Source organism: Vigna unguiculata, chromosome 9 (assembly GCF_004118075.2).
Source record: "Vigna unguiculata cultivar IT97K-499-35 chromosome 9, ASM411807v1, whole genome shotgun sequence".
NCBI lineage: Eukaryota > Viridiplantae > Streptophyta > Magnoliopsida > Fabales > Fabaceae > Vigna > Vigna unguiculata.
In genome coordinates this window covers 34,739,293-34,766,006 of record NC_040287.1, presented here as the reverse complement: position 1 = coordinate 34,766,006, position 26,714 = coordinate 34,739,293, and the positions used below count along the sequence as shown (strand labels likewise).

The 26,714-nt window shown below is 27.8% G+C and overlaps 2 protein-coding genes and 1 non-coding gene across 3 annotated transcripts; 1 reads left to right on the top strand and 2 right to left on the bottom strand.

Annotated features, from left to right (window-relative positions):
• Positions 1-551: 551 nt before the first annotated feature.
• Positions 552-3,305, bottom strand: LOC114163689. The gene is made up of 5 exons (XM_028047983.1): positions 1,963-3,305; positions 1,659-1,821; positions 1,127-1,290; positions 742-997; positions 552-656 (listed from the first exon to the last, which is right to left on the bottom strand). The coding sequence occupies exons 1-5, from the start codon at positions 3,303-3,305 to the stop codon at positions 552-554; spliced, it is 2,031 nt and encodes a 676-aa protein (XP_027903784.1).
• A 12,216-nt stretch (positions 3,306-15,521) lies between these two features.
• On the bottom strand, positions 15,522-18,491 carry LOC114164172. Its single transcript, XM_028048732.1, has 6 exons — positions 18,350-18,491; positions 18,083-18,218; positions 17,926-17,999; positions 16,862-16,988; positions 16,481-16,753; positions 15,522-16,017 (listed from the first exon to the last, which is right to left on the bottom strand). Exons 2-6 carry the CDS (start codon positions 18,200-18,202, stop codon positions 15,748-15,750), a joined length of 864 nt encoding a protein of 287 aa, XP_027904533.1. The 5' UTR covers positions 18,203-18,218; positions 18,350-18,491; the 3' UTR covers positions 15,522-15,747.
• Positions 18,492-25,567: 7,076 nt separating this feature from the next.
• Positions 25,568-25,639, top strand: TRNAK-UUU. The gene has a single exon. It is a non-coding gene; the product is annotated as a tRNA-Lys (tRNA).
• Positions 25,640-26,714: the final 1,075 nt, after the last annotated feature.

The following is a 26,714-nucleotide window of genomic DNA, read 5'->3' as shown; positions in this document are numbered from 1 at the left end:
GCAATAATTAATTATTTTCTGTAAAATCTAATGTTAATATCCTTATTCAAATTATCTGCAAATCAATATTATATACAAATAAAAATATATAAAAAAATATCACCTCTTAAAAAATTTTGATAAATCATAATAATGAAGAATATTTATTTTAAAATATGAGAATATAAAAATTAAAATTTTGATTATTTGTGCATACTGTAACCAATGTTGGTAAAATCGAATAAAAAATTGAACTGCATACAAACATTTAAACAAACTATTTAAAAAAATATATATTTCAGCAGCTTTAAAATTAAAAAATAATAATAATTGATTTAGAAATATAACAAAACATAAACATACGAAAATGCAAAACCAATAATTCATCCTTAAAATATTTATTAAACACAGCGTAGAACCTGACCTGAAATTCCAGGAAATGTGCCATAAATCACACAACAACAAGGAAATAATACACGACAATGGCTTTAGTTTGAGGACCGACATACTTAAACAGACTTAGATAAAGAGTAAAAAGACTATTCAAAACAACAACATATGACCGTGAAGCATCACTTCCTCAGCAAATTTCCCGAGAAAATCCTCTTGCAAAAAGGACTGGAGCGCAACATTTTGTAATTGCGAATTGCATCAACCAAAGAAGCATGCAGAAGGCCCTGTCAAACATAATCTTTAAGTACTTAACAAGAATTCTCACAATTATTTGTTTTTATATATGTTGTGCAAGTAATTTTTTCAAACCTTGGTGAAGGTGAGAGCAGATTGAATGACATAATTGGCATAAGGATCTTGCAGAAGTCGTTCAAAATTAGGGGCAGCCAGCAATTCTCGAACTATCCTGGACCTCGTATCTCCAACATTTCTGAGACATTTTTCAACCACATGACTGCTGAATTTCTGAGTAGACAAATGTACATAATTCCCTTTAAACTGACCAAGCATTTTGGCTACGGCAGTTGGAGTATCAGTCTCTATAATATATTGAACAACATAGTTTCTGCAAAAAATAGTTTATGACTGTAACTTAGTGTATCAAAACAATGGACAGATTAGGCAATTTCTAATATATATGAATAATATACTGATGTCCAAATAAAAAATTATCATATCAAATGGATTCAATTACCCAAATGGATCCTGGGCGAGGAGAAGTCCATGCTTGCATATTTCTGAGATCAGCCTATCTCGATTTTTACCCATAGAGTAATAAATACAGCGTTGCAGTACACAGCATCCATGCTGATGAGTAGCTATTTCAACACAAAACTTCACAGAAGCATCAAAGATAAACTGAAAGAGAAAGGCTATGTGTTTAAATATCAAACATTGAGTAATATATACATACTACCACTGTTTTGGGTACTCAACTACCATATCAATAGAAAGAATACTGTCTTCATATATTGTTAAGAATCCACGTTCTGAGTATTTGACATCTTCATATAAAAATAATTCCCATTTCCATTTTAGACAATGCCCAGGATAATATTATGATGATATGACGGTTCTAAGTATACTTTTTTATACTGCATTGTAATATAATTTCATCACAATGTTTAATAAATTCAAAACGTATTCAATTTTTACAAAGAACATGCACAACATGTATGATGTAACAGTTTAGACAGTAGAAGAGTTAAAGTAGGAGGGAGTTATACCTGGTTATCTTGAGAGCTGAAGCATTGCAAGCAGCGTTGAATGACGTGATTTCCATTCAAATCCTTAATAAGATCAAGAAAACCCGGTTGAATGGCAGACTTGACCAATGAAATCTGATCATCGGAATCGAGGGTCTCAATCAACTTCTGCACCACGCGCGTGCTGTTTACAGTGACAGTGTAAGCTCAGTGGCCAAACCACGCAACAAAACAAAACGCATGCTTCTTTTTATTTTATTTTATTTTTTCTACTCATGTATAGAAGAAGAAACTTTTTTTATAAAATAGGGAGAAACAAATATACCCGTGAGTATTCAAAGAGATTCTAACGAGCTGGCCTGGTCGATTAGTCAACATGAGCACAATCTGCAGACGTTGATGATCGGTGCAAACATCGAGCAACTTCTGCACCAGATAATTCCCGAAAGAATCCACCATAAGTTCAACAACACTCCCGATGATTCCCTCAAATACAATACACATATCTTCGAAGCTTCCCTCGTCAACCTTCCGCTGCAGAAAACGACAACCATTCTGATCCTTTGCCAGGTTGTAAATGTAACGCTGAGAGTCCGGCACAGAATAATAATCCAGTGGCATGGGAAGAGAGAATTCCCCAGCGTTTTGACCAGAGGGACCACCAGGTAAAAAGTTCTTGGAAACACCGCCACTCACACAAAACTCGTCACGGGGAGGACCCCTTCTATAAGAAGAGCCATACCCATTCTCAAAGCAGTGCCTTGAATCTCTCCCTTGCAAGATAATGCTATTGTCACACCTAAAAGCCGCAGGGTCTCCCCCCACTCTCCTCGGAGGCAGAAAGTGAGGAGGTTCAGTCTTGATCTCTTTCGCTGCTGCAACATAATAATGCGAAGGGTTATTAACATTGCAATTCATAGCCGCAATAGGAGATAACCTGACGTGGCTGTTGAACCCTCCGGAAGAATGTGGAGCCATATAACGATCACGAAAAGTGGGATAGTTGCCACTACTCGTGGCCTGTAACTGATTCCTCCTCTGCTCCACGGGGTGATGATACACATGGTTAACGTGATCATCTGGGGTGTCAAAAGTGTGACCTTTATCGAACAGCCCGGCGTTGTTAACATGGTGGTGATAGGGGAGGAGGGTTCCGGTTTCAGTGAACAACCCGGCGTTGTTAACATGGTGGTGATAAGGAAGGTTCTCCGTCCCGTTGAACAAACCAGCATTGTTAACATGATAGGGGAGAGTTCCTTGTTCACTGAACAAACGGGCATTTTCGACATGGTGATGGTATGGGAGGTTTCCTGTTTCATTGAAACAAGATTCATAAGGGTTTGGAAGGGTTCCTGTTTGATTAAAATAAGGACAGGGGTCCACATCGGTTTGGGTTTGATCGAGGAGATTCATTTTGGAGAAATCGGAAATGAGTGAGGAATCATGGTCCACCCAGAATTTGGGAGATGGAGGTGGTGCTGAATATGGAGGAACCCTGGTAATGGGGGACCCAACGGCCACGTGGTCAGGGTGAAGGACGCGGAGACAGGGTAGGGGTGTGGGATTGGGTGCATTGGGAATCCCAACAAACCTGGTTTCTCCTCCTTCCTCTGCTGCTGCGGTACGCTTGTTGTCCTCTGACATCTTCAGACTGATGTGTGCGTCCATGATTCAGGTTTTTTTTAGGTGAAGAAGAGTGAAACGGAATTAGAAAGTATAGGTGAGTGCAGCAATGAGTGTGCCTATGAATCCGGTGGATTTGATTCCATAGGGATTTGTGAGTGTGAGAGGGATTTTGATTGCTAATTGCTACACCACTGCCACTGAGTGACTGATACAGGTTTAGCAAAGCACCCACCAGCTCTATTAAGCCTTCTATTACCCTAATCCTACTTATATATCTCCCTCCTCACATCAACCAAAACTTCTCCTATTTTCTCCTATCAATATATTTTTATCTTTCTTATTATTTTCTTTTATTAACACAATCTAATCAAATATATTTGAGTTTTTCAATCTCATTTATTCTGTTAACATTTATCAATAATTCAAATTTTCTTTCTATTATTTAATATAAAAGGCAAATTTAACATCAATTCTGTTATTTGAAGCTAAAACAAGTTTAGTTGGTTATCTGTAAATATTACACGAATCTTAATAACTAGTTTTTAAATATATAATATATTAATGTGTATGTTAAAATTTGACAAAATAAAATAATAATAATAATAAAGAATTTGGATTATTTAAATAATAATAAACACTAAAACTGACAATATCACTGGGAAAACAAACAAAATAATACTAGCTAGTAACATGTTTACTATAATAAGTTTGGTTAAAATTAGGATGGATTAGCTTTGAAAATCATATCGTTGGTAAGTTTGAAAAGATTCAAAGATCATCCTTGCACGTGACTCGTGGAGATATATACTTCATCATATAAAGTTGTTTAATAAGTTTTATGTGATACATAAATTGAAAGAAGATATATAGAAAAGCTTGTAGATTAAATTTATCGTAATAACTTTATGATGATTTTGGATAAGAGAATTATATTTTAATTAATTATTTAACATTATTGTAACTTTTTTTAAGCACAATATTAACCTATTTAAATACCTTAATATGAAATATGCCTTGAATAGACTAATTATTAGTTAAATCTGATTATATAAAAAAAAAAAAAACTAATCATGGCTAAAAAGAACTGTAACAGTAACATCTAGGTCAAAGAAATTATATAAAAGTTATATTGTTTAGTATAATTATTTTATTTAATTAAAAATGGTAAAAAAATTAAGTAAATAATTTAATGATGCAAAAATGATATATATATATATATATATATATATATATATATATAATCCTTCAAATTCTTGAAAATAAATATTATGTTGAAACATATATTTGCTAAAGATTTTGGTAAATTTGATAAGAGAAGTTAAAGCAATAAAACAGGAATAAAAATAGCTATAAATGCGAGAATTCTAATTTCAAATTTTAAATAGTAAATGTAAGCTTGAATCCAGCCATATGGGAAGTGATTTGGTAATGGGTACAATTCATAAAAGTGATAACAATTTTATCTAAATTACTGTTTTACCCAATTTACATTAAATTAGTTAAATATCAAGTATTCCATTATATCCTTGATATAAGATACTATTAATAGAATTTATAAACCAATAAAACTAATTTATTCAGTTTAGTTGACTATTTAAGAAAAGGTTACCGCATTTATTCTTAATTATTTATAATTTTACCTAAAAATATATAATTACTCAAAATATTTAATAGAGATAGGTAAAAGAATTAATATTACACATAAAATGTAAAATACTTTATAACATTCACCATTGATCTCTTATAGAATATGAAGAATAAGCCAAAGAAATATATCATTAAATAGAGTTAAAGAAAAAAATGTTATATATAATGTAGTATCTAATGTTTAAAATTATTTTACAATAATAAATAACCACATCCTAAATTGTTTTTATAATACTTTTATATATACTTATAAGAAAGGACATAAATTGTTACTAAAATTATTTAAAAGTTGTCATTATAACTTTTTCATGTCTTTAAAGGAATTATAATTTTGTTTAGAAAAGTTATATAAGATTTACCTCTTTTATATAAAAAGAAACAAAATTATACGAAACCGTGCACCTTTTGCAAAGAATCACCGCCAACCTTTATAGTCCTCTAATCCTACTTATATTATTTTTCAGTTTAATCGAAACTCACCCAATTTCTACCCATCAATATATCTTCTTTATTATTTTATTTTATTTAACCAAATCTAATAAAATAAATTTGAGTTTTTTATAGTTTTATTTATTCTATTAAGACTGTATGAATAATTCTAATTATTGTTTATTATTTAATATAATGAAAATTTTGACTTCAATTATGTTAATTTAAGCGAAAACAAATTTATTTAGTTCTCTTAAAAAAGAGAGTAAACATTACAGAAATCTAATCTCATTAATATTTTTACATACATAATATAATATATATATATATATATATATATATATATATATATATATATATATATATATATAATATGTAAAAGTTTTTAACAAAAGTAAACTAGTCAAAATTTATCTTACCATAGTTGAAAAAAAGTGGCGATCTATACCAATATTATTTTGATAATAAGAAAAAAATCACATGTGTTTAAAGATTGTAATTCGTTACTTGAGATCTTAAACTTATTAATAATTAAATTAGAACTAAAATTTTTAGTTATTTCTTGTTTTAATGTAAATAATCATATTGTGTGCAACATCTTCCATTTAATTCAGTAATCTTATTTTGATAATCTTTTCATAAATGATTTTTTATTGGAGCTGCAGAAACAAGAATAGTTAAAACAAAATAAATCAAACTATCAATCAAGTAGAATGTTTTTTACTAAAAAATTGATGATAGTCAAATGACAATTAAAATTCCGGTTATAAAAAAATAAACAATACAATATTTTTTCTTCTATATTCATAAAACAAAGAATGTTCTTCTATAAAAGAACATTCTTTTTTACAGTTATTTCTTTTTAATGTAAATAATCATATTGTGTGCAACATCTTCCATTTAATTTCGCAATCTTATTTTGATAATTTTCATCATATTAAATGATTTTTCTATTGTAGCTACAGAATCAAGAAGAGTTAAAATAAAACTAATCAAACTATCAATCAAGTAGAATGTTTTTGACTAAAAAATTGATGATAGTCAAATCACAATTAAAATCCCGATTATAAAAAAAAATAATACAATATTTTTTCTTCTATATTCATAAAATAAAGAATGAATATACAAGAAGCTCACGAGATAAATTATTAAACTAATCTTTCCACTATAAGAAAAATGCATCATTAATAACCAATTTTAGTGACCAAAAGTTATCGGTCACTATAGTGACCAATTTACAAAATAAAAAATTATTAATTACTAAAATAGTCACTATTATGAATAAAAATTTATAATTGGTCGTTAAATTGACCACTAATTAAATAGATTAATTTAGAAACTAATACCTTTAGTAGCGAAAACCTTGGTAGCTAATGTTTAATATAAATTTCCTTTGTAAATCAAACCTTAGTAACTAAAATATATAAACCAATTTAGAGACCAATTAAATTTTTTTTTATAATAGTGACTATTTTAGAAACCAATAAATTTTTATTTTATAAATTGATATCTAAAATAATCTATAATAACTAACAATTTTTTATCACTAAAATTAAATGTCAATGATACATTTCATTGTAGTGTTCACTATCAAGTGAGACGAGAAATAATTATCTTTTTTTTTCTTTAAAAATGGAAGAGAAGATATAAAAAATTTGAGAAAAATCAATGAAGAAACTCAAAAGAAATGAATGAAAAAATAAAAAATATCTTAATAAATCTTTTATTATATTTGATTTTTTATTTTATTATTTATTAACGTTAAATATTATAATTTATGAATGATATAAAAATATTTAATTTAATTATTGTTAATTTTTATTATATTACATATAAAAATAAATAAAAATTCAAAATTTTTGGAGCCATAGCCACCAGTCCCTTGCAAGCTCGGCCACTGGTTGGAAAAATCTTTTATTGTGAGGTTCAACTTTTGACAAAATAAAATAATAATAAAGAAATATCCCATAGAATAAATTTGTAACAGTAACAACTTTTTAATTATTTAAGATGGTAATAAGCACTAAAACTATATATCATTGGAAAACAAAATAAAGTAATACTAGTAACATGATGATTTTACTAATAAGTTTGATTTAAATCAAAATAGATTAGCTTTGAAAATGATATTGTGATGGTTTAAAAAAAATAAAAAATAATCTGTCATTATTATTCCACATGACACACCATACTACTTTGTTATACAAAGTTGTTTTACAAGTTAGATTTGATATATATATTGAAAGAAGATATTAAAAGAAGATATAGAAACGTTTGTAAATTTATCGCAAAACTAAATTTATGATGATTTTAGGTAAGAAATCTATATTTGAATTTTATCACGATTTTTTTGTGTGATTATTTGAAATATATTGATTTAATATTTTAAAAAATATTAATTTTTTTAAGAACACAGCTAATAAATAATACTAAAAATCTAATAGAAATTATCAACTTGTTAAATTTAGTTTTGGCATGACTATAATTTAAAAATAAAATTAGAAACTTTTATTTTTATTAGTATTTTATAAATATGTTTTAAGTAGTTTCCTATAACAAATTATTTTCTTATTTTAATGGAGGATATAAAAAATTAAAAGTTACCGAGAATATTTGAAGTCTTTTGGCACTTAACATGTTTTAGTTGATATTATTTTTAGATTAGTTGAAGTGTAAGGCTTAAGTGTATTTTAATTTGGTTGTGTTTGTTTATAATTTTCAGTGAGTCTATTTTAATTTGATTGATTGTGTATTTAAAAATGCTCTTTGTGAAAGGAAATAAGTAAGTAGAACCCTTGTTGTACATACTCAAATTGGTCATTATTTTGTACAGAATCAATAATATGTTGCAATCTTATATCTATATTTTGAGCATGAACAAGAGTCTTTATTTGGTTAATGTATCACATGGAAAAATTATGGCTTTTCTTTATTTGTCTAACTCTTTAACATGAATCTCTTATTTTACTTTTAGAAAGAGATGTGAACTTATTTTAATATTTTATTATTTTTATATTTCAATAAACAACTTAATTCTTTAATATTATTGTACCATGTTTAAGTCCAATGGCCAATAATTTTTAGGGGTCAGAATAATACATTCAAAATTTATATATTTAATTATTGTCACTAATACAATATAATAGAAAATTATAAATTAATACATAATTTAGTATAACGGTACATTCTATCTAAAAAAAAATCACACATTGAATATTCCTATGTTTGAACACGTCTTGTCGGATCACGTTCCAAATAATAAATACAAAACTTTTCACTTATAATTATTCTTTAAACCTTATAAAATAATTCATCTAATTGAACAATTAAATTATTAGTATCATGTTTCCTGATATGTAAAATAGTTTGAATTTATTCTTTTAAAAAATAAATTTATTCTTTTATTTTTCATCAAATATATATATATATATATATATATATATATATATATATATATATATATATATATATTATAGCCACAATTCAAATTTGGTTATGAAAAAACACAACACATTATTTTTTCATTATATTCATAAAATTTAAATATACAAAGGCTGAAGAGATTTAAATGATAACACTAATTCTTAAACTAGTATTTTATGGTAAAGTGAGACAAAAGAGAGTTTTTTTTTTATTATTCAAGAATATTTAGAATAGTTTGAATTTATTTTTTTAAAAAATAAATTTATTCTTTTATTTTTCATCAAATAAATAAATATATATATATATATATATATATATATATATTATAGTCGCAATTAAAATTTGGTTATAAAAAAATACAACACATTATTTTTTTTCATTATATTCATAAAATTTAAATATACAAAGGCTCATGAGATTTAAATGATAACACTAACTCTTAAATTAGTATTTTATGGTACAAAAGAAAGTTATTTTTTTTATTCAAGAATGAAAGAAAATATATGTAAAAATAAGAATAAAGAAAGTTACTTTGTGTCTAAGTTACTTTTTTCTTCCTAGATAAACAAGAGAACATATGAGAATAGAAGAAGGGTATAATATGTGGTAAATTCAAAAAATAATGAAAAAGAAAATACAAAATATTTTAATTATTTATTATATTATATTTTATGTTTTATTATTTATTAACATTAAATGTTAAATGTTGTGTTATAAAAGGAATAAATATATATTTAATTTAATTTTCATTAATTCTTAATATGTACATTAACATATAATTTGAAATTTTGAAAGAACTTTAAAAGATGTCAAAAAAATTTTGCGAAGTCATGACTTTCTCCGGTCTCTTAAAACATCCATGGCTTCCATCAGTCTTTTAGAACATCCGGTAATGTTTAAGCCCAATATTAACCTATTTAAATACCTTAATATGAAGTATATGCCTTGAATAGATTAGTTATTAGTCAAATCAGATTATAAAAAGAAACAAAAAAAACTAATTCATGGCTAAACAAATATGTAACTAGTGGCGGCCTTTATAGGGACTAAGGATTATGGCTCTCTCAAATTTTTTTTATATATATATATTTTAATGTATAATTTTAAATTTATTTTTTAGAATTATAATTTATATATTTAATATTTTAATGAATTTGTATCCATAGAAAAAGTTTACTTTGGATTATTCACATTTATTTTTCAATTTTATATTTTAAATATTTTTTAAATAAAAATAATTATTTTATTAATATTATGATAAATTAAAATTAATTCAACCAAAATTTTGACACTATAGTATTAACCGATAGTCTGCCAATATATGTAACAGTAACATCCAACATAGGTCAAAGAAATTATAAAAATTAACATGTTTAATATAATTATTTTATTTAACTAAAGATGTAAAAAATAATTAAATAACATGTTTACAAGAATGATATTTTTAGCTATATATCCTTATAAATTCTTGAAAAAGAAAATGATGTCAAAACAAATATTTGCTAAACATGTTGGTAATGTCTGGTAAGAGAAGTTAAAATCATAAAATAGAAATAAAAAGGCTATAAATGCAGAATTCCAAATTCAAATGTTACATATTAAATGTTAGAGTTGAATGCAATTATTTACGAAATGATTTCGTAACTGCTAAAATCCATAAAAATGTTTTACCTCCAACGTGAATTAAATTAGTTAAATATTAACTATTCCATTAACTCCTTGATATAAGATACCATTAAGGAAATGTATAAATGAATAAAACTAATTAATTCAGTTTACTTTGTTGACTATTTAAAAAATGTTACCATTAATGATTTATAACTTTTTCATTGATAAAAAATATTTATACTCAAAATATCTAATAGAGATCAGTAAAAAAGAAAATATTAATACTATACATAATTTGTAAAATACTTTATAAAATTGACCATTGATCTTTGTAACTACAACATTAAATACTGGTAAAGAAAGAAATGGCATACAATTCAATTGGTAACTACTGATTCCGTATGTTTAAATTTATTTTACAATAATATATAACCACTTTTTAGCTACTTTATAGCTGCTCAAGATCAATGAAAGATCAAGGTTAGCGAAGATCTGATATATAGTAATTATCTCAAGCGTCATTCACATACAGTATATAAATGCAAAACAAGTGAGAAAGGCAAAAATAAAGAGGGATTGATTAAAGATACACCTTATATATAACTCAATATATTTAAGTATAAATCTAAAAACAGTGCATATATACACTATAAAAATGGTTCGGAACTTGCAAGTTAACTAAGTCCATCATGGATTAAGATCGGGTTAGGTTGAAAATATTTTACAAATTTAAATTCGAGTTAAATTTTATCCGTTTCATCTAGAACCGGGTTCACCCGAGTCAAACCTATGGTGAGTCAGGTTGGTTTATCAACCTGCAAATAAAAGGTCACATAAGTGTTTTTTGTTAAGTTGAATTTTTCATTTGGGTAATGTTAGATTATTTTTTTTAGCAAACACATAAATAATTTGTATTTTTGTGATTTTAGTTTGTATTTGAATTATATTAAAATTTACTTAGATTTTAATTTAAATTATAATTTAGTTTTGACGGCAAAAAAAATTAAAAAATTGTATGTTTTTTAATTAAGTGATCCCGTGAGCCAAAGCGTTTAATCCATTAACCTGTGATGAGTGAGTCGAATCGGGTTTAAATTTTTTTGACTCGTTAATAAGTGAGTCGAATTGGATTGACTTGATCAACCCGTAGTAGATCGAGCCAAATCGGACCAGGTTACCCGCTTTTATAGCTCTAATATATACACTACATTCTCCATAATATTTATCAAATTTCTTTGGATTAATTCTACATGTGTTATTCAAGATCCGATCCAATTTATGCTGTTGTATTATTTATGCATTTTACTTATTCTATATGACTGCTAATTCCTCTGTCTCAGCCTATTATGCTGCTTAACTTGTTTATATACGTTCTCAGTATATAAATGAATTTTTAGATGGTTAAAATTGTAATCAATGTAGGATAGATAGAGTATAATATTTCTTAAACGTGATAAATTTATTTATTTTTATTAAAATATGTATATTATAATTTGTGATTGATTATGTAAAATTAATTTATAAAATAAGTGATTATTAAGTTCTAAATGTAAGTAGGTAATAAGAATACACCTTACAGAAAAAAAACATAATAAAAAAATTATATAAATTTAATAAGAATGTACTTACATGACTTCCAATTCCATAAAAAATGAACTCTCATATTAAGAAAATTTATTAAAAATAAAGATTCAAACATATTTTAACTCTTTTTGATAAGTTTACCTATGTTTACTGTTCATCATGGGTTTAATAAGACTTTATTAATATTTGGTTTAATATATGGAGCAATTGAATTAGCTTTTATACCTTTCCCTAAAATAAAACTGAAAACTCCATTGTAAATTTGTAATGGTCTAAGTGAAGCAACAATACTTGGAGAGTTTATAACCTTTTAAGGTATGTCATGTTTGTTAATCTAACAAGGATTTTATTCATCTTCCTTCTTACAAGGGTTTATGTTTGAAAGAATTGATTTTGATCTCTAAAATGTATCTAATTTTCTCTAAATTTTTTGTACCAAAAAATTTCATCTTAAAGTTATACGTCGTTATACTCTTTATTTAATTGTTTTTGTAATCTAATGAGATTTGCAATTTTCCTTTTCCCTTTAAGACTTTTAGAATTCCTCTGATTCTAGATGTAGTTTATTAAAACTGAAGAACATTTTTGTTCACAATTGAGAGAGTTTCTCACACCTTAATACTTCTCTTGCTCCAACCAATCCGCACCAGTTCCTCATTGTTGTGAGTGACACAAGCGTTTTAATTCACTATAATTCAGATTCATCCTACATGACCCTATGTCTAAGACTTTATTTCCAAAATCGTAATGAGTTTTCAAAGGAATAACAATGGAGATTTTATATACACTCAATAATTCTTTAGCTTCTTCTTCTACTATGGCTTTAATTGCCGCGCGTATCTTCCATTGAGATTTTTTCATCTTTTTTGAAGTTGTGAATGGTCATATATCATCCAAGGACCAATTAATGAACTTTTCTCCGTCTTCTTTGAAATTCAAATTCACCATTAAATATTCATTATTGATTCAATATGCTCAAACTCTAAAAAGAGTTTTCATAATCCTTTAAAATTTTCGCATATTTTTTCCTTAAAAAATTGCAATTAAACACTTTTTTTAGGGTGCAAAGTCTTTCACCCATCTAACCATTTTAGCTTTTTGATTTATGTTTGCTTTCCTATATCTTTATCTCCAAAAGATTATATAATGTATAATGTCACGTTCCTATATATATATATATATATATATATATATATATATATATATATATATATATATATATATATATATATATATATATATATATATATATATATATGTGTGTGTGTCTTCTATATATAATCTATATATCTTTTATATATAAGGAAATTCCTTTTTTGAGTGTCCATATTTGTTTTCCAAATTTACCCTTTTAAATATATTTTTTAATTAAAATAATTATTTTTATCAATTTCTCTATTTCTTTAAAACTAACCTTTTTTATTTTGAAAAAAATAATAATTTAACCATTTTTTAATTCTAAAATTACCAATAAAATAAATAAAAATAATTTACAATAAAATTAAAAAAAATTATTTATATTTAATTTCATAATAATAATAATCTTATTATTTTTCACTATCGTAAAAAGTGTGTGCGCGTAGTATGTATTTTTACTAGTCCATATATAATGTGAATTTCTTCTTGACCTTCGTTTAGATAACAAATTATATTAAAATAATGTTTGTGAAAATATTATTAATATTAGTGTCTATCGACTGGACTATTTTTATGGAATGTTTGATACATAAAAAAATATTTTTTCAATAATTTATGTAAAATTTGTTTGTGAACTGTCATTAACTCTTTTATATACTGTCTATTTGTCTAATTTAAATAAAAAAATACCATCACTTTTAAGAAAAAAAAACTACATGAACATTGAATAAATGTAGAAAGGTAAGTCCATAACCATTTCTTATATTATACAATCTATCATGTCCACCAAAAAATTTCTTAATTAATATTCATTTTATTTTATTATATATATATATATACATGCATATATATATATATATATATATATATATATATATATATATATATGTATGTATGTGTGTGTAAAAATATTACCATTTTATTATAACTAAATAAAATTTTAAAAATAATCATTTATAATATATTTTAGCCTTTTAAAAATAATTTGCTTTTGAATTATAAAAACGTATTTAATATTTGTTCTCATATCCAGTATGATACTTTGTTCTTAAAATTGTAAAAGCTATATAAAAAAATATTAACTGGATATTGAGTTTCTTATTTTTCAAAAGTAATTTGGTTTAGTGCTAATTGGTCATTCCGTGGTTAACATCAAATATTACGCGTTCTTTGGTTACATAACAAGATGTAACAAAAGCGTATATCGTCCAATTATATATTAAGGATAAACCAAAATGACATAAAAATTGGAAGGCAATTAATTACATTTATATAAGAACATAAAATGTACAATTACAAAAACTATAAGTTCTAAAAGTGATTTAAACTAAAACCATTCTACCTGGATTGGAATTAGATTCATTTCGGTCATCGAGGCTTTTCATTTTAATAATCCGATATTGGTAGCTTGGAAGATTAAAAATATATGGTTTAGTTGTGTACAAATTACAAAAAATATGAACTTCTAAGGCAAGTTGTTGATAAAATTTGCCTTACATGAGACAAAAGAAGGGTCTGGTGGAATTCAATTCCTAATTTTAGTGTGAAAGATTTCTTCCGCAATAGGTTTCAAAAACCCTAATTCTAGATAGATTCTCTGAATGAGGGTCCTGGGCCTCAGTGTTGGACATATGTGTTTTTTGTTTCATGGGTTTGGTTTATGTCTCCTGTGATTTTTATGGCTAAAAGATCTTTGGTATGCTGATGCTTTTGCACACCAATTTCATAGAGAAAAGTTATATATGCGCTAAATGTTTAAACTCTTTTAATTATTTATCGTTTTTTTTGTATAACAATAATATTTCAACGCAAAACATGTTATTGTGGAAAGTCGAATTCTGAAAACTTTATTCTTTTAGTTCGTTACAAAATAAATGAAAACTAACTTTATTTATTTCTAATTTTTTTTATATTGTGTAATAAAACATTATTTTTCAAGAAAAGGAATTACATGAAAAAATACCAACATTGTAAACAAATGTTAATTGCGAATTAAAAAAAAAAACAATGTTAACTAAAATGATCAGAAAATATCACGGAAGATTACATTTCCAAATCATGGCCGAGGATATTCCGGGTTATTTTACTCTAAATCGCATAACTTACTCTAAAACCTATCTAACAATAAAACAACAAAAGAAATTTGAAATTTTATAAACAAGAAAAGTTTGTTATCTGACTGATATTTTTAAATAACGTTAACCTGTCATTAATTAATAGTTACAACAAAATTATTCAATTTCCGAATTAAAAGAGTTAGTGATAAAACAATGTTTGGCAATGGAAAAAATATCACGAGAGATATTATTGCATACTGTACCGTTGGCATATTCAAACCCGTCTAGCAGCCAAAGTGCGTTTTTGCACGCATTCACAGTTCTGAATGCAGACCAATCGGGACTATAAAAAGCGACTTAAGGAATCACAGAATCAATTAAACAGTTCAAATCACTTCAATAAAAGCAAACACAGGGAAGCACAGGATTATGGACATACAACCAATTAGCATATGGTTCTTTTGTTCAAGACATCAAGAAACCTAAAACACCAATTCCCAAAACCCAGAATACAAGGTCAAATAATATAATAACACATCCCCACTAAAAATTAATTAAAACAAAACAAGACAGTATGAAGATAAGTTAGACCTAATAAATTATACCAAGGCAATGCTGCTCTCACCACCGGGTGGCTTCCGTACGCCACCTAGGTAGTCTCTTGCTTCCACCTTTCCATCAGCAAAGATGTTGCTGCCACTCATCTCTCGTAGTTTAGCCCCACTCAATGATTTCTCAGCAGATGAAGGTGGCACATCACCTTTGAATATGTCATTCCCAGAAAGTTCTGCATATTTCTTGTCATAGATCTTCTTTGCTGTTTTCATTGGTTCCCCAGCAGCGTTGGTTTCGCTTTGATCTCCATCGGCCTGTACACCAACATCACATCACAAGCCACTTATTTAAAGATGCCCAATGATAAATGCTAAACAAAAACATCATTCTATGCACTATGCATGAAGAACATCAGCTCCACTTCCTTGTAAGATCATTGCACAAATGACATGTTTGTCTAAAAAATGTTCAATATAAATATTTTTTTGCCCCACCAAGCATAAGACGTAATCTCCTACACTGAAGGCAAACGGTGGTGAGTTCCCCCCACCAAACCAAGTTTTCTTCGCTCACTAGAGATGGATAAGGAACCCAATCTCTAGCTAAGGGGGAAGAGCGCTTGCCCCACTCATGCCAACCAGAGTTGATTAACAGATGCACTCTTTGCACTTATATGTTATTGAAGTATCTAATTTTTAAATTTCTCGGGAGAGTGATAAAAATATGAAAAATATTCATCCAAATAATTTAAGGTTAGCAACTTAGAGTGGTGCATACATGACGTTCTCCAATGCCTATGCTCCCTTTTAACTCAAGTATGCGAGGAGTTATTGGACTGGGTTTGATTTCTGGTGGTGGAGCAAATATGTCATGACCGCTGAGCTCCTTGCACTTCGCATCAGAAAGTTGCTTTTTCAATATAGAGTCTTCACTTTCCAAAGTTCCACTTAGTTCACGCTGCTTTGCCACCTCAGGCAAGGAAGTTGGTTTTTTTGGAGAAATACTCTCTTCATCACCAAAGGAGATATGGCTGATTCCAGCAGTCACTTGCTTTAATTCAACAGTGAACAATAAAGCTCCAAGTTAGCCAAATTTAATAACTGACACAATATGTAAAAGCATCTGTGTTCTTGCATGTAAACACACATATATAAGTACCTGGTACATACGTACTCCAGTCTTATTTGGGTTCGTACTGCCAGCTTCTGAGGGATCGTCTTCTCCATTGGCTACAAATATTCCACTACCAGTTATCTCCTTCATCTTATACTCCGAACAAGGCTTTCTGGAAATTCCACAACTAGATAATTTCAGGCGCAACACAGCAAAGTTGATCTAGGATTCATAATACTGCCTCCCGTCCTTTTAATAAGGACAGGAAGAAATATGATTAAAAATTTAAATTCATATTCATTTCAATGAAGTCTAGAATCATAATAAAGTAGGTACAAGAAAATAAAGAACACATAAATATAAGAAGAGGTAAGCAATGTTCTGTATTATACTTCTCAATTTCCAGGCAATCTCCAAGACTGGAACAAAGAAAGAGAAAGAGGGATAAAAAAAATAGACGAATATTGGAACTTTCAGTGATATGACCCGTTTCCACAAAAAGATTAATAATGGTAGCTCACAAAGTGAGTGAGGGATTAGAACACAGAATATGAATGTGCTGGAGTCGTGGGTTTTCCAGGGATAAGAGTGAAGAGTGAGAATGAACACATCTTGAATTTAATTTCTCGTCACTATTTAAAACCAGCCTGATGTTGTACATGTGACTTCCCCACACTAATGGTAGAAAATATATGAAGCCAAGCTGAACCCCAAACTAGCTCAAATCATCAGTTCATTTTCCAAAACAGAGAACAAGACGTGGTGAAAATCAGGAAGGAGCAAGAAAGCAAGGTTAAAAGATAGATCCGATCATCCAAATCCAACAAAATCAGTCAATCTCATTCGCCCCTTTTTCAAACAGCCGCTTCAATTAAGGGGTCAATAAGTAAAATAAGGAGATACTCCATAGAAAGATTGGGACCAAAAACAGAAACAAATTATTGATCATACATCAATGACAGAAACAAAGGGTAAAAATATACAAATTGTGTATATCTTGGAGAAAAAAGAAACAGCCCCTTTTGAAATTTCAAAACAAGACCAAACGGGTTAAAAAGTTTTAATAATAAAAAAAACTGATGAGAGAGAGAGAATGGACTAGATCTCACCGTTTGTTTAAGCTCTCGACTTCCTCATCGGTGACCTGACCCCCAAATACGACCTTCCTGATCCCATCGGACGGCTGAAATTCCCCGATAGAAGATAAATAAATAAAGAAGTTTTAAAAGAAGCGAAAGAAGAAAGAAAGAAAGAAAGAGAGTATACCTGGTGAGAACGAGAGGCGGAGGAAGGAGGAGGTGGGGAATCAGAAATAGGAGTTTCCGACCAAGTAAGCAGATCTGCTGTTGAAGTGTGTGGCTTCCTCACCGGAGTGCTTCTCTCCATATTGCTGACTAATGCCCTGCTCGACCAATTAATCAAACCTTATTAGCTATCACTCATTCCTCGCTCCCTCCCACTCCGGTCTACAAAATCTCCCAATAAAACAAAACACAAAAAATGACAACATAAAAATGGAAGGGGGGACCGTGCCTGTTCCTGGGTGCCCGAGGTCGTTATGTCAATCTTCAGCCAACAAATGACGACGATGACCTCCCGATCTCCAAGATTCTTTTTGTTTGCTCAATGGTAGAGAGGAACACACCAGAAAGTGAATTTATTTATATATATATATATATATATATATATATATATATATATATATATATATATATAAGGGCAGGTAATCTTAATGGGTAGAAAAAGAGACTGGTGTGTAGAGTAGTACAAACAAAGTAGAAGCTACTCCTCTTCTGTTTCAAAACAAAGCAAACGCCAACCACGCACACAGACAAACACTTTCTTATATAACCCTTCCGTTATCTTTCTTTCAATTTTTTTTTTTTCAAATTATGTTGTTAATTACTGTTTACTCTCTCTCTCCTTATTTTTGAATCTCAAACAACCCTTGTACATTTGTATTTTGTAACTAGGGACTGTAAGCATGTGCGCCGCATGTACCGCCACATGTCGGTTGTTACAAGGGAGCACAGTAATATTACTTCTTTGCCCTTAACCCAAATGCTACCCCTTTTTTTTCTTTCGTTTCCCTTCTTTAGCAAATCACCCACCCACTTTGTGATGATGATGATGAACTCGATCGATCTTACCTTTTTTTTTTTAATTTCCTACTAAATTTAGTCAAAGATTAACCACATAAGCCAACAGATATGAAAAGCATTGATGTAAAAGGGAAATAATATAACATTTGTGAACTTTGATTTACCAAAAGATCATGTCATAAACATGAACTTTTGCTATAAAAGAAATAGAAGTGAAAATTAATCAACTTTATTCCAAAATGGTAGGTACTGTTTTGAGAATAATAAGAGTTTATGTATGTGGGTGGGTGAATGGTATTCCTCTTTGGCAGGAAACAGAAATGTGGGTGGTCTTAGGGTTGTGGGCAAATTGGCAACTAGTAGGTTCTACAAAGAAGCAATACACATTCCATGGGATCAGATATCTCGTGATGTTCATGTGCAAAAAGTCAAGGCCTGCCAACTAATTTGTGACTTTATAAAATTTTTATTCTTCGGAACAATGGAGGGGGAGCCATTCAATTAAGTGAGCTTTTTCCAGAATTGTGAGATTTAGCTCCAATTCTCTTTTATTATATTTCACTGAATCATAAACCATTCGTGGGACAGAAGCAAAAAACATGAAAAGGTTTCACGTGTGGCAAATGCCCATCTCTCATCAGCGTTGTGATTCATAATGATGGACTCCGTTCTGTCAAAGATCAAAATCCCCTCCTCACATGCTCCCAACACAAGCTTTACCTTTTCAGCTTTTCTCTTCCTTCTGTGGAAAATTTTCAGTACAGAATAAAAGTAATAAATATAGTAAATTACAATGCTGAGGGTATTTTCGTCTCTCGCCATAATTTAGGTGATTGTGGGAATGTAACGGTATCAACTTAACGATAAAGTTATCCGTTAGAAAGCAAACTCGTGCCTCTAGCACTTATTTCCCCCAATATTTCAAATTTTAAAATTCTTTTGCAACTCAATTACACAAATCTCCTTTCCCACGCTTCTCTTTTATGTTTCAAAACGTTATTTAGGATGCGGGTGAAAGTGATGTGTATTTTTTTTTTTCAGTATAATATTAATGACATAAGACTGTTTTTTATAAATTTAAATTAAGTAAAATATTTTTAATTCTCTCTGTGTATCTTGAAATCTGATTTTATCCTATTTAAAATTTTAATATGTCTTGGGAAGTGTTATGTGCACCTCTTTTTACTCTTAAGCTCAGCTATAAAAATAAATGAGGGAAAATTACTATTGTATCCCTTATTCCTTTTTTTCCTTCCAATTCCATATTCTTGCGAGTACCAATAAAATACAATCCGAACCTTTTGTATAATTATTTTATTTTATCTTCTAAATAAATTGAAAACTATGTTTTTTTTTTCAAATTAAAATGTGGTACAAAATTAAAAGTATTTTTATATGAACTACTAGTTTTAAAGTGTATACCAAGAATCATTATCTATTAAATCTAAAGCGTTTTGTATTCTTTACAAGATAAGAAAGATAAATAAAAACTTAAACTATAAAAAAATTATTCATAAAGACTAAAAACGTGCTAATAAATATTTTTTAAATATTACGTTGATTGAAACCGCAACTATTTTTCACATTACAAAATCCGATGAAAATAATTATAAATATAGTATAACACACACACACACACATATATATATATATATATATATATATATATATATATATATATATATATATATATATATATATATAACTGTAACACTAACAAATAATAAATTTTAATATGTTTTAGTCATTAACTTTTATTATTATTTTCATTTGTTGTTATCGTTAGGGATGTGGGTGCGGGTAGGGTACAATAATAATTCCTCTCTACCTTACTTACTAAATAAATATATGTCCCGTATTCATATTCATCGTATAGATATCTGTTATGCGAGTATCAATATATTTTTTTAATATTCATGAATATCCACAGGTATTCGTAGATATTAACAAAAAGAAAAATTTAATATTTAACAACAAATTTTAATTATAAGTTTAAATAAAAATACAATGTATAACATTGTTAAATTTTAAATAAAGTGCAAATAACTCATATAAATAATGTTGAATGACAGTTTATAAATAAATAAAGATTTTTTTTTTAAAATCAATTGATAAAAAATAACTCATTCAAAATCAATGTGTTAATATTTTAATATTTTTTAATTTAAATTAAAGTATAGCAGGTACGGGTATCCACGAGTCTGAATACTCGTACCCGTCCTGTTAACATGCGGGTATAAAAATACTCGTACTTGTTATCTGTGGGTATCCATTTTCAATATTCACTTCTTACCTATTGCGGGTTTTATTCGCGGACACTGGCAGACCATAGTGTTGACATAGGGGAGCCATGGCTCCCCAACACTTTTTTTTCTTCTAATTTTTTATATATTTTTAAAGAATATTTTATATATTATTAATTTATTTATATTAATTTAATTTAAAAAAATATTTTTTAAATTTAAAAATTATCTTTTTCTTCTTTATTATAATTTTTTTACTTCTTTATTTGGTTTTTCTTTTTTTCGTGTTTCTATCTCTTTCTCTTCTTTTATTTTTATCTCAATTTTCATCATCAATTTCTTATTATTTTCAAAATCAAATTGCACCAGAAAAAAATTGATGAGTTAAGGAACATTTTGGATTGAACAATTTCTTCTTTTGGATTGAACAATTTCTTCTTTTGAGTAAATTTATTTTTTACTCTTTTTCTTCAAAGCAATATGTGCCTTTTTTTTATGCTCTAGGCATATCTCTATCGGTTAAAGATCATAAAAAATCATCCTCTAATTGTTCATCAAACTCTTCTTTGTGTAGATATAGCTATTTTAGGCTTTTAAGTCGTGTAAGGGAAAAACACGATTAAGAATATATAAGGTAAGGGAATGTAATAATCTAGAAGTTATTATTTTTCTTAGAATATTGAGTCTTGGTTTTAAGATTTAATTTAGAATATTCCTAATTTAATATTTTTCTAGATAGGTGAGAAGTGACAAATTTATATTAGAAAAATTATGGTAAAGAGTAAAATAATTGATTTTTTTTTTCAAGTGGAAGGCTTGTGATGAAGATGAAAAAAGTACATCTATGTCATATAAACTTGAGAAACTTTATGAGAATTCAAATATTGAAGAAAATGAAAAACAACTCTCTAAGGTTCCTAAACTTATATATAATAAATTTTGAAATGCTTTAGAACGTGATCCCGAAAAGGTAACTTTTGCTTTTTTTTAATATATTATTGTTGATGATAAATTTTATACTACTTTTATATATATATATATATATATATATATATATATATATATATATATATATATATTATTGTCATATTTTTTGAATTCAATCGTTATGAGTGCTTGTTTTGAATAGAGAAAATGAAACCTTTTTTTAACTAGAAAAAATAATTTATATATAACAAATATAATTTGGTCCCCTTAAAATTTTGGTTGAAGTTCCGCCACTGTCTGCGGATACCCACGAGTACGAATTTTTAATTTTTTTTTACATCCCTGGTTATCATAGTAATTAATATATTTTTGTCCGGTCTCTCTAACATTAATTTGCATAATCTATGAATATTTTATTTTGTGAAATAGTATATTTGTGGTTATAAAGTGATTTAGTAGTAAAATTAAAAAGAAAAATGAGAGATGTTGTGGGTTTAATTTCCCAACTAGCAAAATATTAACAACTAGCATTAATAAAAAAAATAAAAAGCAATATATATATATATATATATATATATATATATATATATATTCCTCCTTTCTTTTCAATTTTGGTTTGTTCTATATATTAACAAAATTCACACATATATCCTGTGTATTTTACCTCTAATCATAACCTTGATTGTACTTATTTCTTTTTATGTGGTTATGTTCAAATGGTGTATTATCAATTTCAGTTAATAAAATAGATTTTAGGTTTCACATTTCATTATTTTTATTCTCCTTTAATATTTTATCTTGTTTATCTTTTTCACATAAAAAGGTTTGACTCTTAATCTTAAGTGTTCAATCGTATAAATCATTCATTTACTAGATTATATAAAAACTTATCATTCATTTTTTTTTATTTGAAAAACTTTTGTTCTTGTAAAACAATTTTCATTATCTCTCAACGGTTTGACTATTTTTTATATTTGAAAAGTTTTATCAAATTTTCAAGGTATTTTTCATTTTATCATACTTTTAATTATATTTTTTTATTGTGCGATTTTATTCAATGATGTATCAAATCCTTTATCCTTTTCACTTTTTAAATGTTTTAGTTTATTTTTATTATGTAAAATATTGTTTTGATGATTTTTAAATAATTTTTTTATTTTCTAATTCTTTCTTAAAATTTTAACATCACAATTGTATTAACACATTTCATTTATTATAATATAATAAGTTAATGTTAATGTCATAAAAAATATTTTATACCTTTCAACATATATTGAAGTTAAAAAATGAAATATTTATGTCAAAATGTGAATTATTATTAGTTTAATATTTTTCCTCTATATAATTTTGTTCAATATAATATTCATGAGTCTATAGAAAAGAGATTAGTTAAGAGACATTTGAAACATTTTTAAACTTTAATATTCATTTTACTTTTATAATTTTATAACTTTATCAACTTTGTTTCATTAATGTATACAAAATTTATAGATGCTTTGATTGTGAAATTTTATTTATATCAATTGCGAAATATTTTATATATTTTATATTCTGATTTGAAATTTATATCATTATAATTTTGTTTAAAAATATTTCATTTTTAAGATATAAGAATATATTTTTTTTATATTGAATATTTGATAATATCATATTTTTTTATGTGATTTTTACTTTTCATAAAGATGTAATTTTCAATTTTTTTATAAAAAATAATTAATTAATATTAAAACAAAAAAAAAACAATAATGAGCGAGAATATATAATCATTATCCAATGAAAATAAGGTGGAATAAATATCTTATACCCTACACTCTCCTCTTCAGTTTCAATAATAATAGGATTAGGGATGGCAAAACGGGCCAGTCCAGCCCGCCTGTGGCCCAGCAAAAATGGGTCGGGCGGGGCTGACCCACCACCAATAAACGAGTTGGATATTGTAACCCCTCCCGTCTTAGGGTGGGCTAGCGGGCTAACCCGCCTTTTTTTTAATTTTTAATTTTTTTAACATTTTTTGAATTTTTGTTTATAAATCTATTATATATATAAAAATTTATTTATATAATATAAAAAAAGTATTATTTTTTAATTATTTTTAATTTTAAACATAAAAAAATAAAAAAAAGGTTGGCGGGTCAGGACAGACTGACCCGTTTTGGCCCGCTAAACTGGCGGATTAGGCAGACCGGGTTACGTCGGATTGACGGTTTAGAAATTCTAACCCGACCCACCCTTTTCTTGACGGACTGGCGAACCGATCCGGCCGGTCTGACCCGCTTTGATATCCCTAAATAAGATTTAAACTTTGTGATTATTTCTTACTGAATTTAGCCTCTTTTTCCTTTATACCATTTCTATCCTTATATTTAACGGTTAACCTTTTAAGTTTCCATCATCTAAACATTTATTAATAATAATAATATTAATAATAATAATAATAGTAAAAAAAAATTTGAGTTTAAACATTTAAACATAATAATAATAATAATAAAGTTTGAGTTTTGTAACATTTGTGTTGTGTATATAATTTTTTAACTTTTTTTTATCCTTATATTTTTTACTAACTTTTAAGTTCTATGATCTAAAAAAAACCCATAAGTATTAAAAGTGTTTATATTACATGGTCATAACAATTAATAAAAACTAAAATATTTTATAACTATTTTTCGACATATTTTGTTATACATTTATTTTTATTTGGATGGAAAATTATAATTACTTTTATTATATATGTTCCTGCAGAGAACAAACAAGAGGTTAGACACAAGCGTCACCTTATCATGTAGCTCGTTATCTCTTCAGTTGGCCTCTTCCCGGTCGATACATGTCAGCTTGGACCTAGGAGGGGTTACCTGCATAAGAATCTCCGAAGCTCAAGTAAGTCAAAGCTCTCAGAGAGTCAAATCAGTGATTAATGAATGCGTACCTTTAAATGATGGGGTCCACGTGTATTTATAGGGCATTAATGACGTTTTGACCATTTCATGGGCTGGGTTTTGTCATGGGCTGTAGTTTGGGCCATGAATGGGCCTGGGCCCCAAACCAGGCCCTTGAGACCTATTGAACGCGGGACATCGATGTTAGTTAAAGTTCATTGGAGTAGTCGGTCTCGACCGGCTACTTGCCTAGATGGCTTGTGTTGGTGATGTCCGGGTACTAGGTGGTTTCGATGTGCACACTGTTTACTTGGTTGAGTTTGGCTAGGTACGGTACAATATACTTATACAATTATAAGACTAATTTTGTCACAACATATTTTAAAGTTATTAACATTTTAAACATTTATTCGAACTATCTAAGACAATTATTATGAAAGTAAACTTTTATTTTAAAGTTACCACTTTTTTATATTGTGATCATATGAAAGTGATGATAGTTGTAACTAAGGTTGGCGAATATGATGTTTTAACATGTATGTGTAAATAGTTTAAAGCCAATTTTAACTAAAAATATAGTAAGTTCAATTTTATCAAATGTGGTATGCCGTCTTAGCTCAGTGGTAGAGCGCATGGCTTTTAACCATGTGGTCGTGGGTTCGATCCCCACAGACGGCGTCAAATGTGAATGGAATGTATACTCTACATATACTATCTTTTTTGATCAAAACCAAGAGGGCGACAAGAGTGTCTTTTGCAGATATGCCAATTCCCACAGATGGCGTTAAAGGTGAATGGAAATATGTGGAGGAATTTATACTCTACATATACTTTTTTTTAATATTTTTATGTCTTTAAGTATAATTTATTATTATTTATCTATATAGGTCTAGGTACCCCATGTTGAGGAGATAGATTCCCTAAAAGAGGAAAATGTTAGACTGAAAGAGGAGGATCAAAACCAAGAGGGCGACGAAGGGGAAGGAGAAAGAAGTTCTTAACCTCGTGAATTGTAGGCATCCCTTCATTGACAGAATCACTTAACCTCCTTCCAAGGCAGTGGAAAGCCCCTATGGTATGCTATGATGGTAGCACGAACCCAGATGAACATGTGTAAGTCAGCCTTTACTCAACACATGACTCTGTCTTGTACAAAACAGAAGTCGTCATAACATGATACAATTTTAGTTCACTTCATTCAAAAATGAAATCTTCAAAGCATGGTACGATTTTAGTTCATTTCATTCATAACTGGAGTCATCTCATGTTGTGATGATTTCACTTTATATATTTTTAACAAAAGTCGTCATTACCTTACATGACTCTAGTTCATCTATAGTGGAATCAATTCAACTTAACACGACTCCTTAGTTATGAAGTCGTGACAACTTGACACAACTTATCCATGTGCGATTTTTTTTTTTTAACTTGCATCATTATGGTTATTTCAACATGAAATTAAACTAGATTGGTGAAAATGATAAAAATTGATATAAGAAAAGTTTAGAAAATACAAAAAGAATAGAAAGATTGTAGAAAAATAGTGAATTTATTTGAATTTAACCTTTTTCTTTTAGATTTAACCATTTTTTTAAATTTAACCCTTTTTAATTATAAAAATATCTTAAAAATGGATAAAGATAATTAAAAAATTTATTGATAAAGATAAAATGGATAGTGATATATTCATTTAAAAAAGTTACTTAATAGTTATTAAAAACAATATCCTTTATTAATAGTTATAGATAATAAT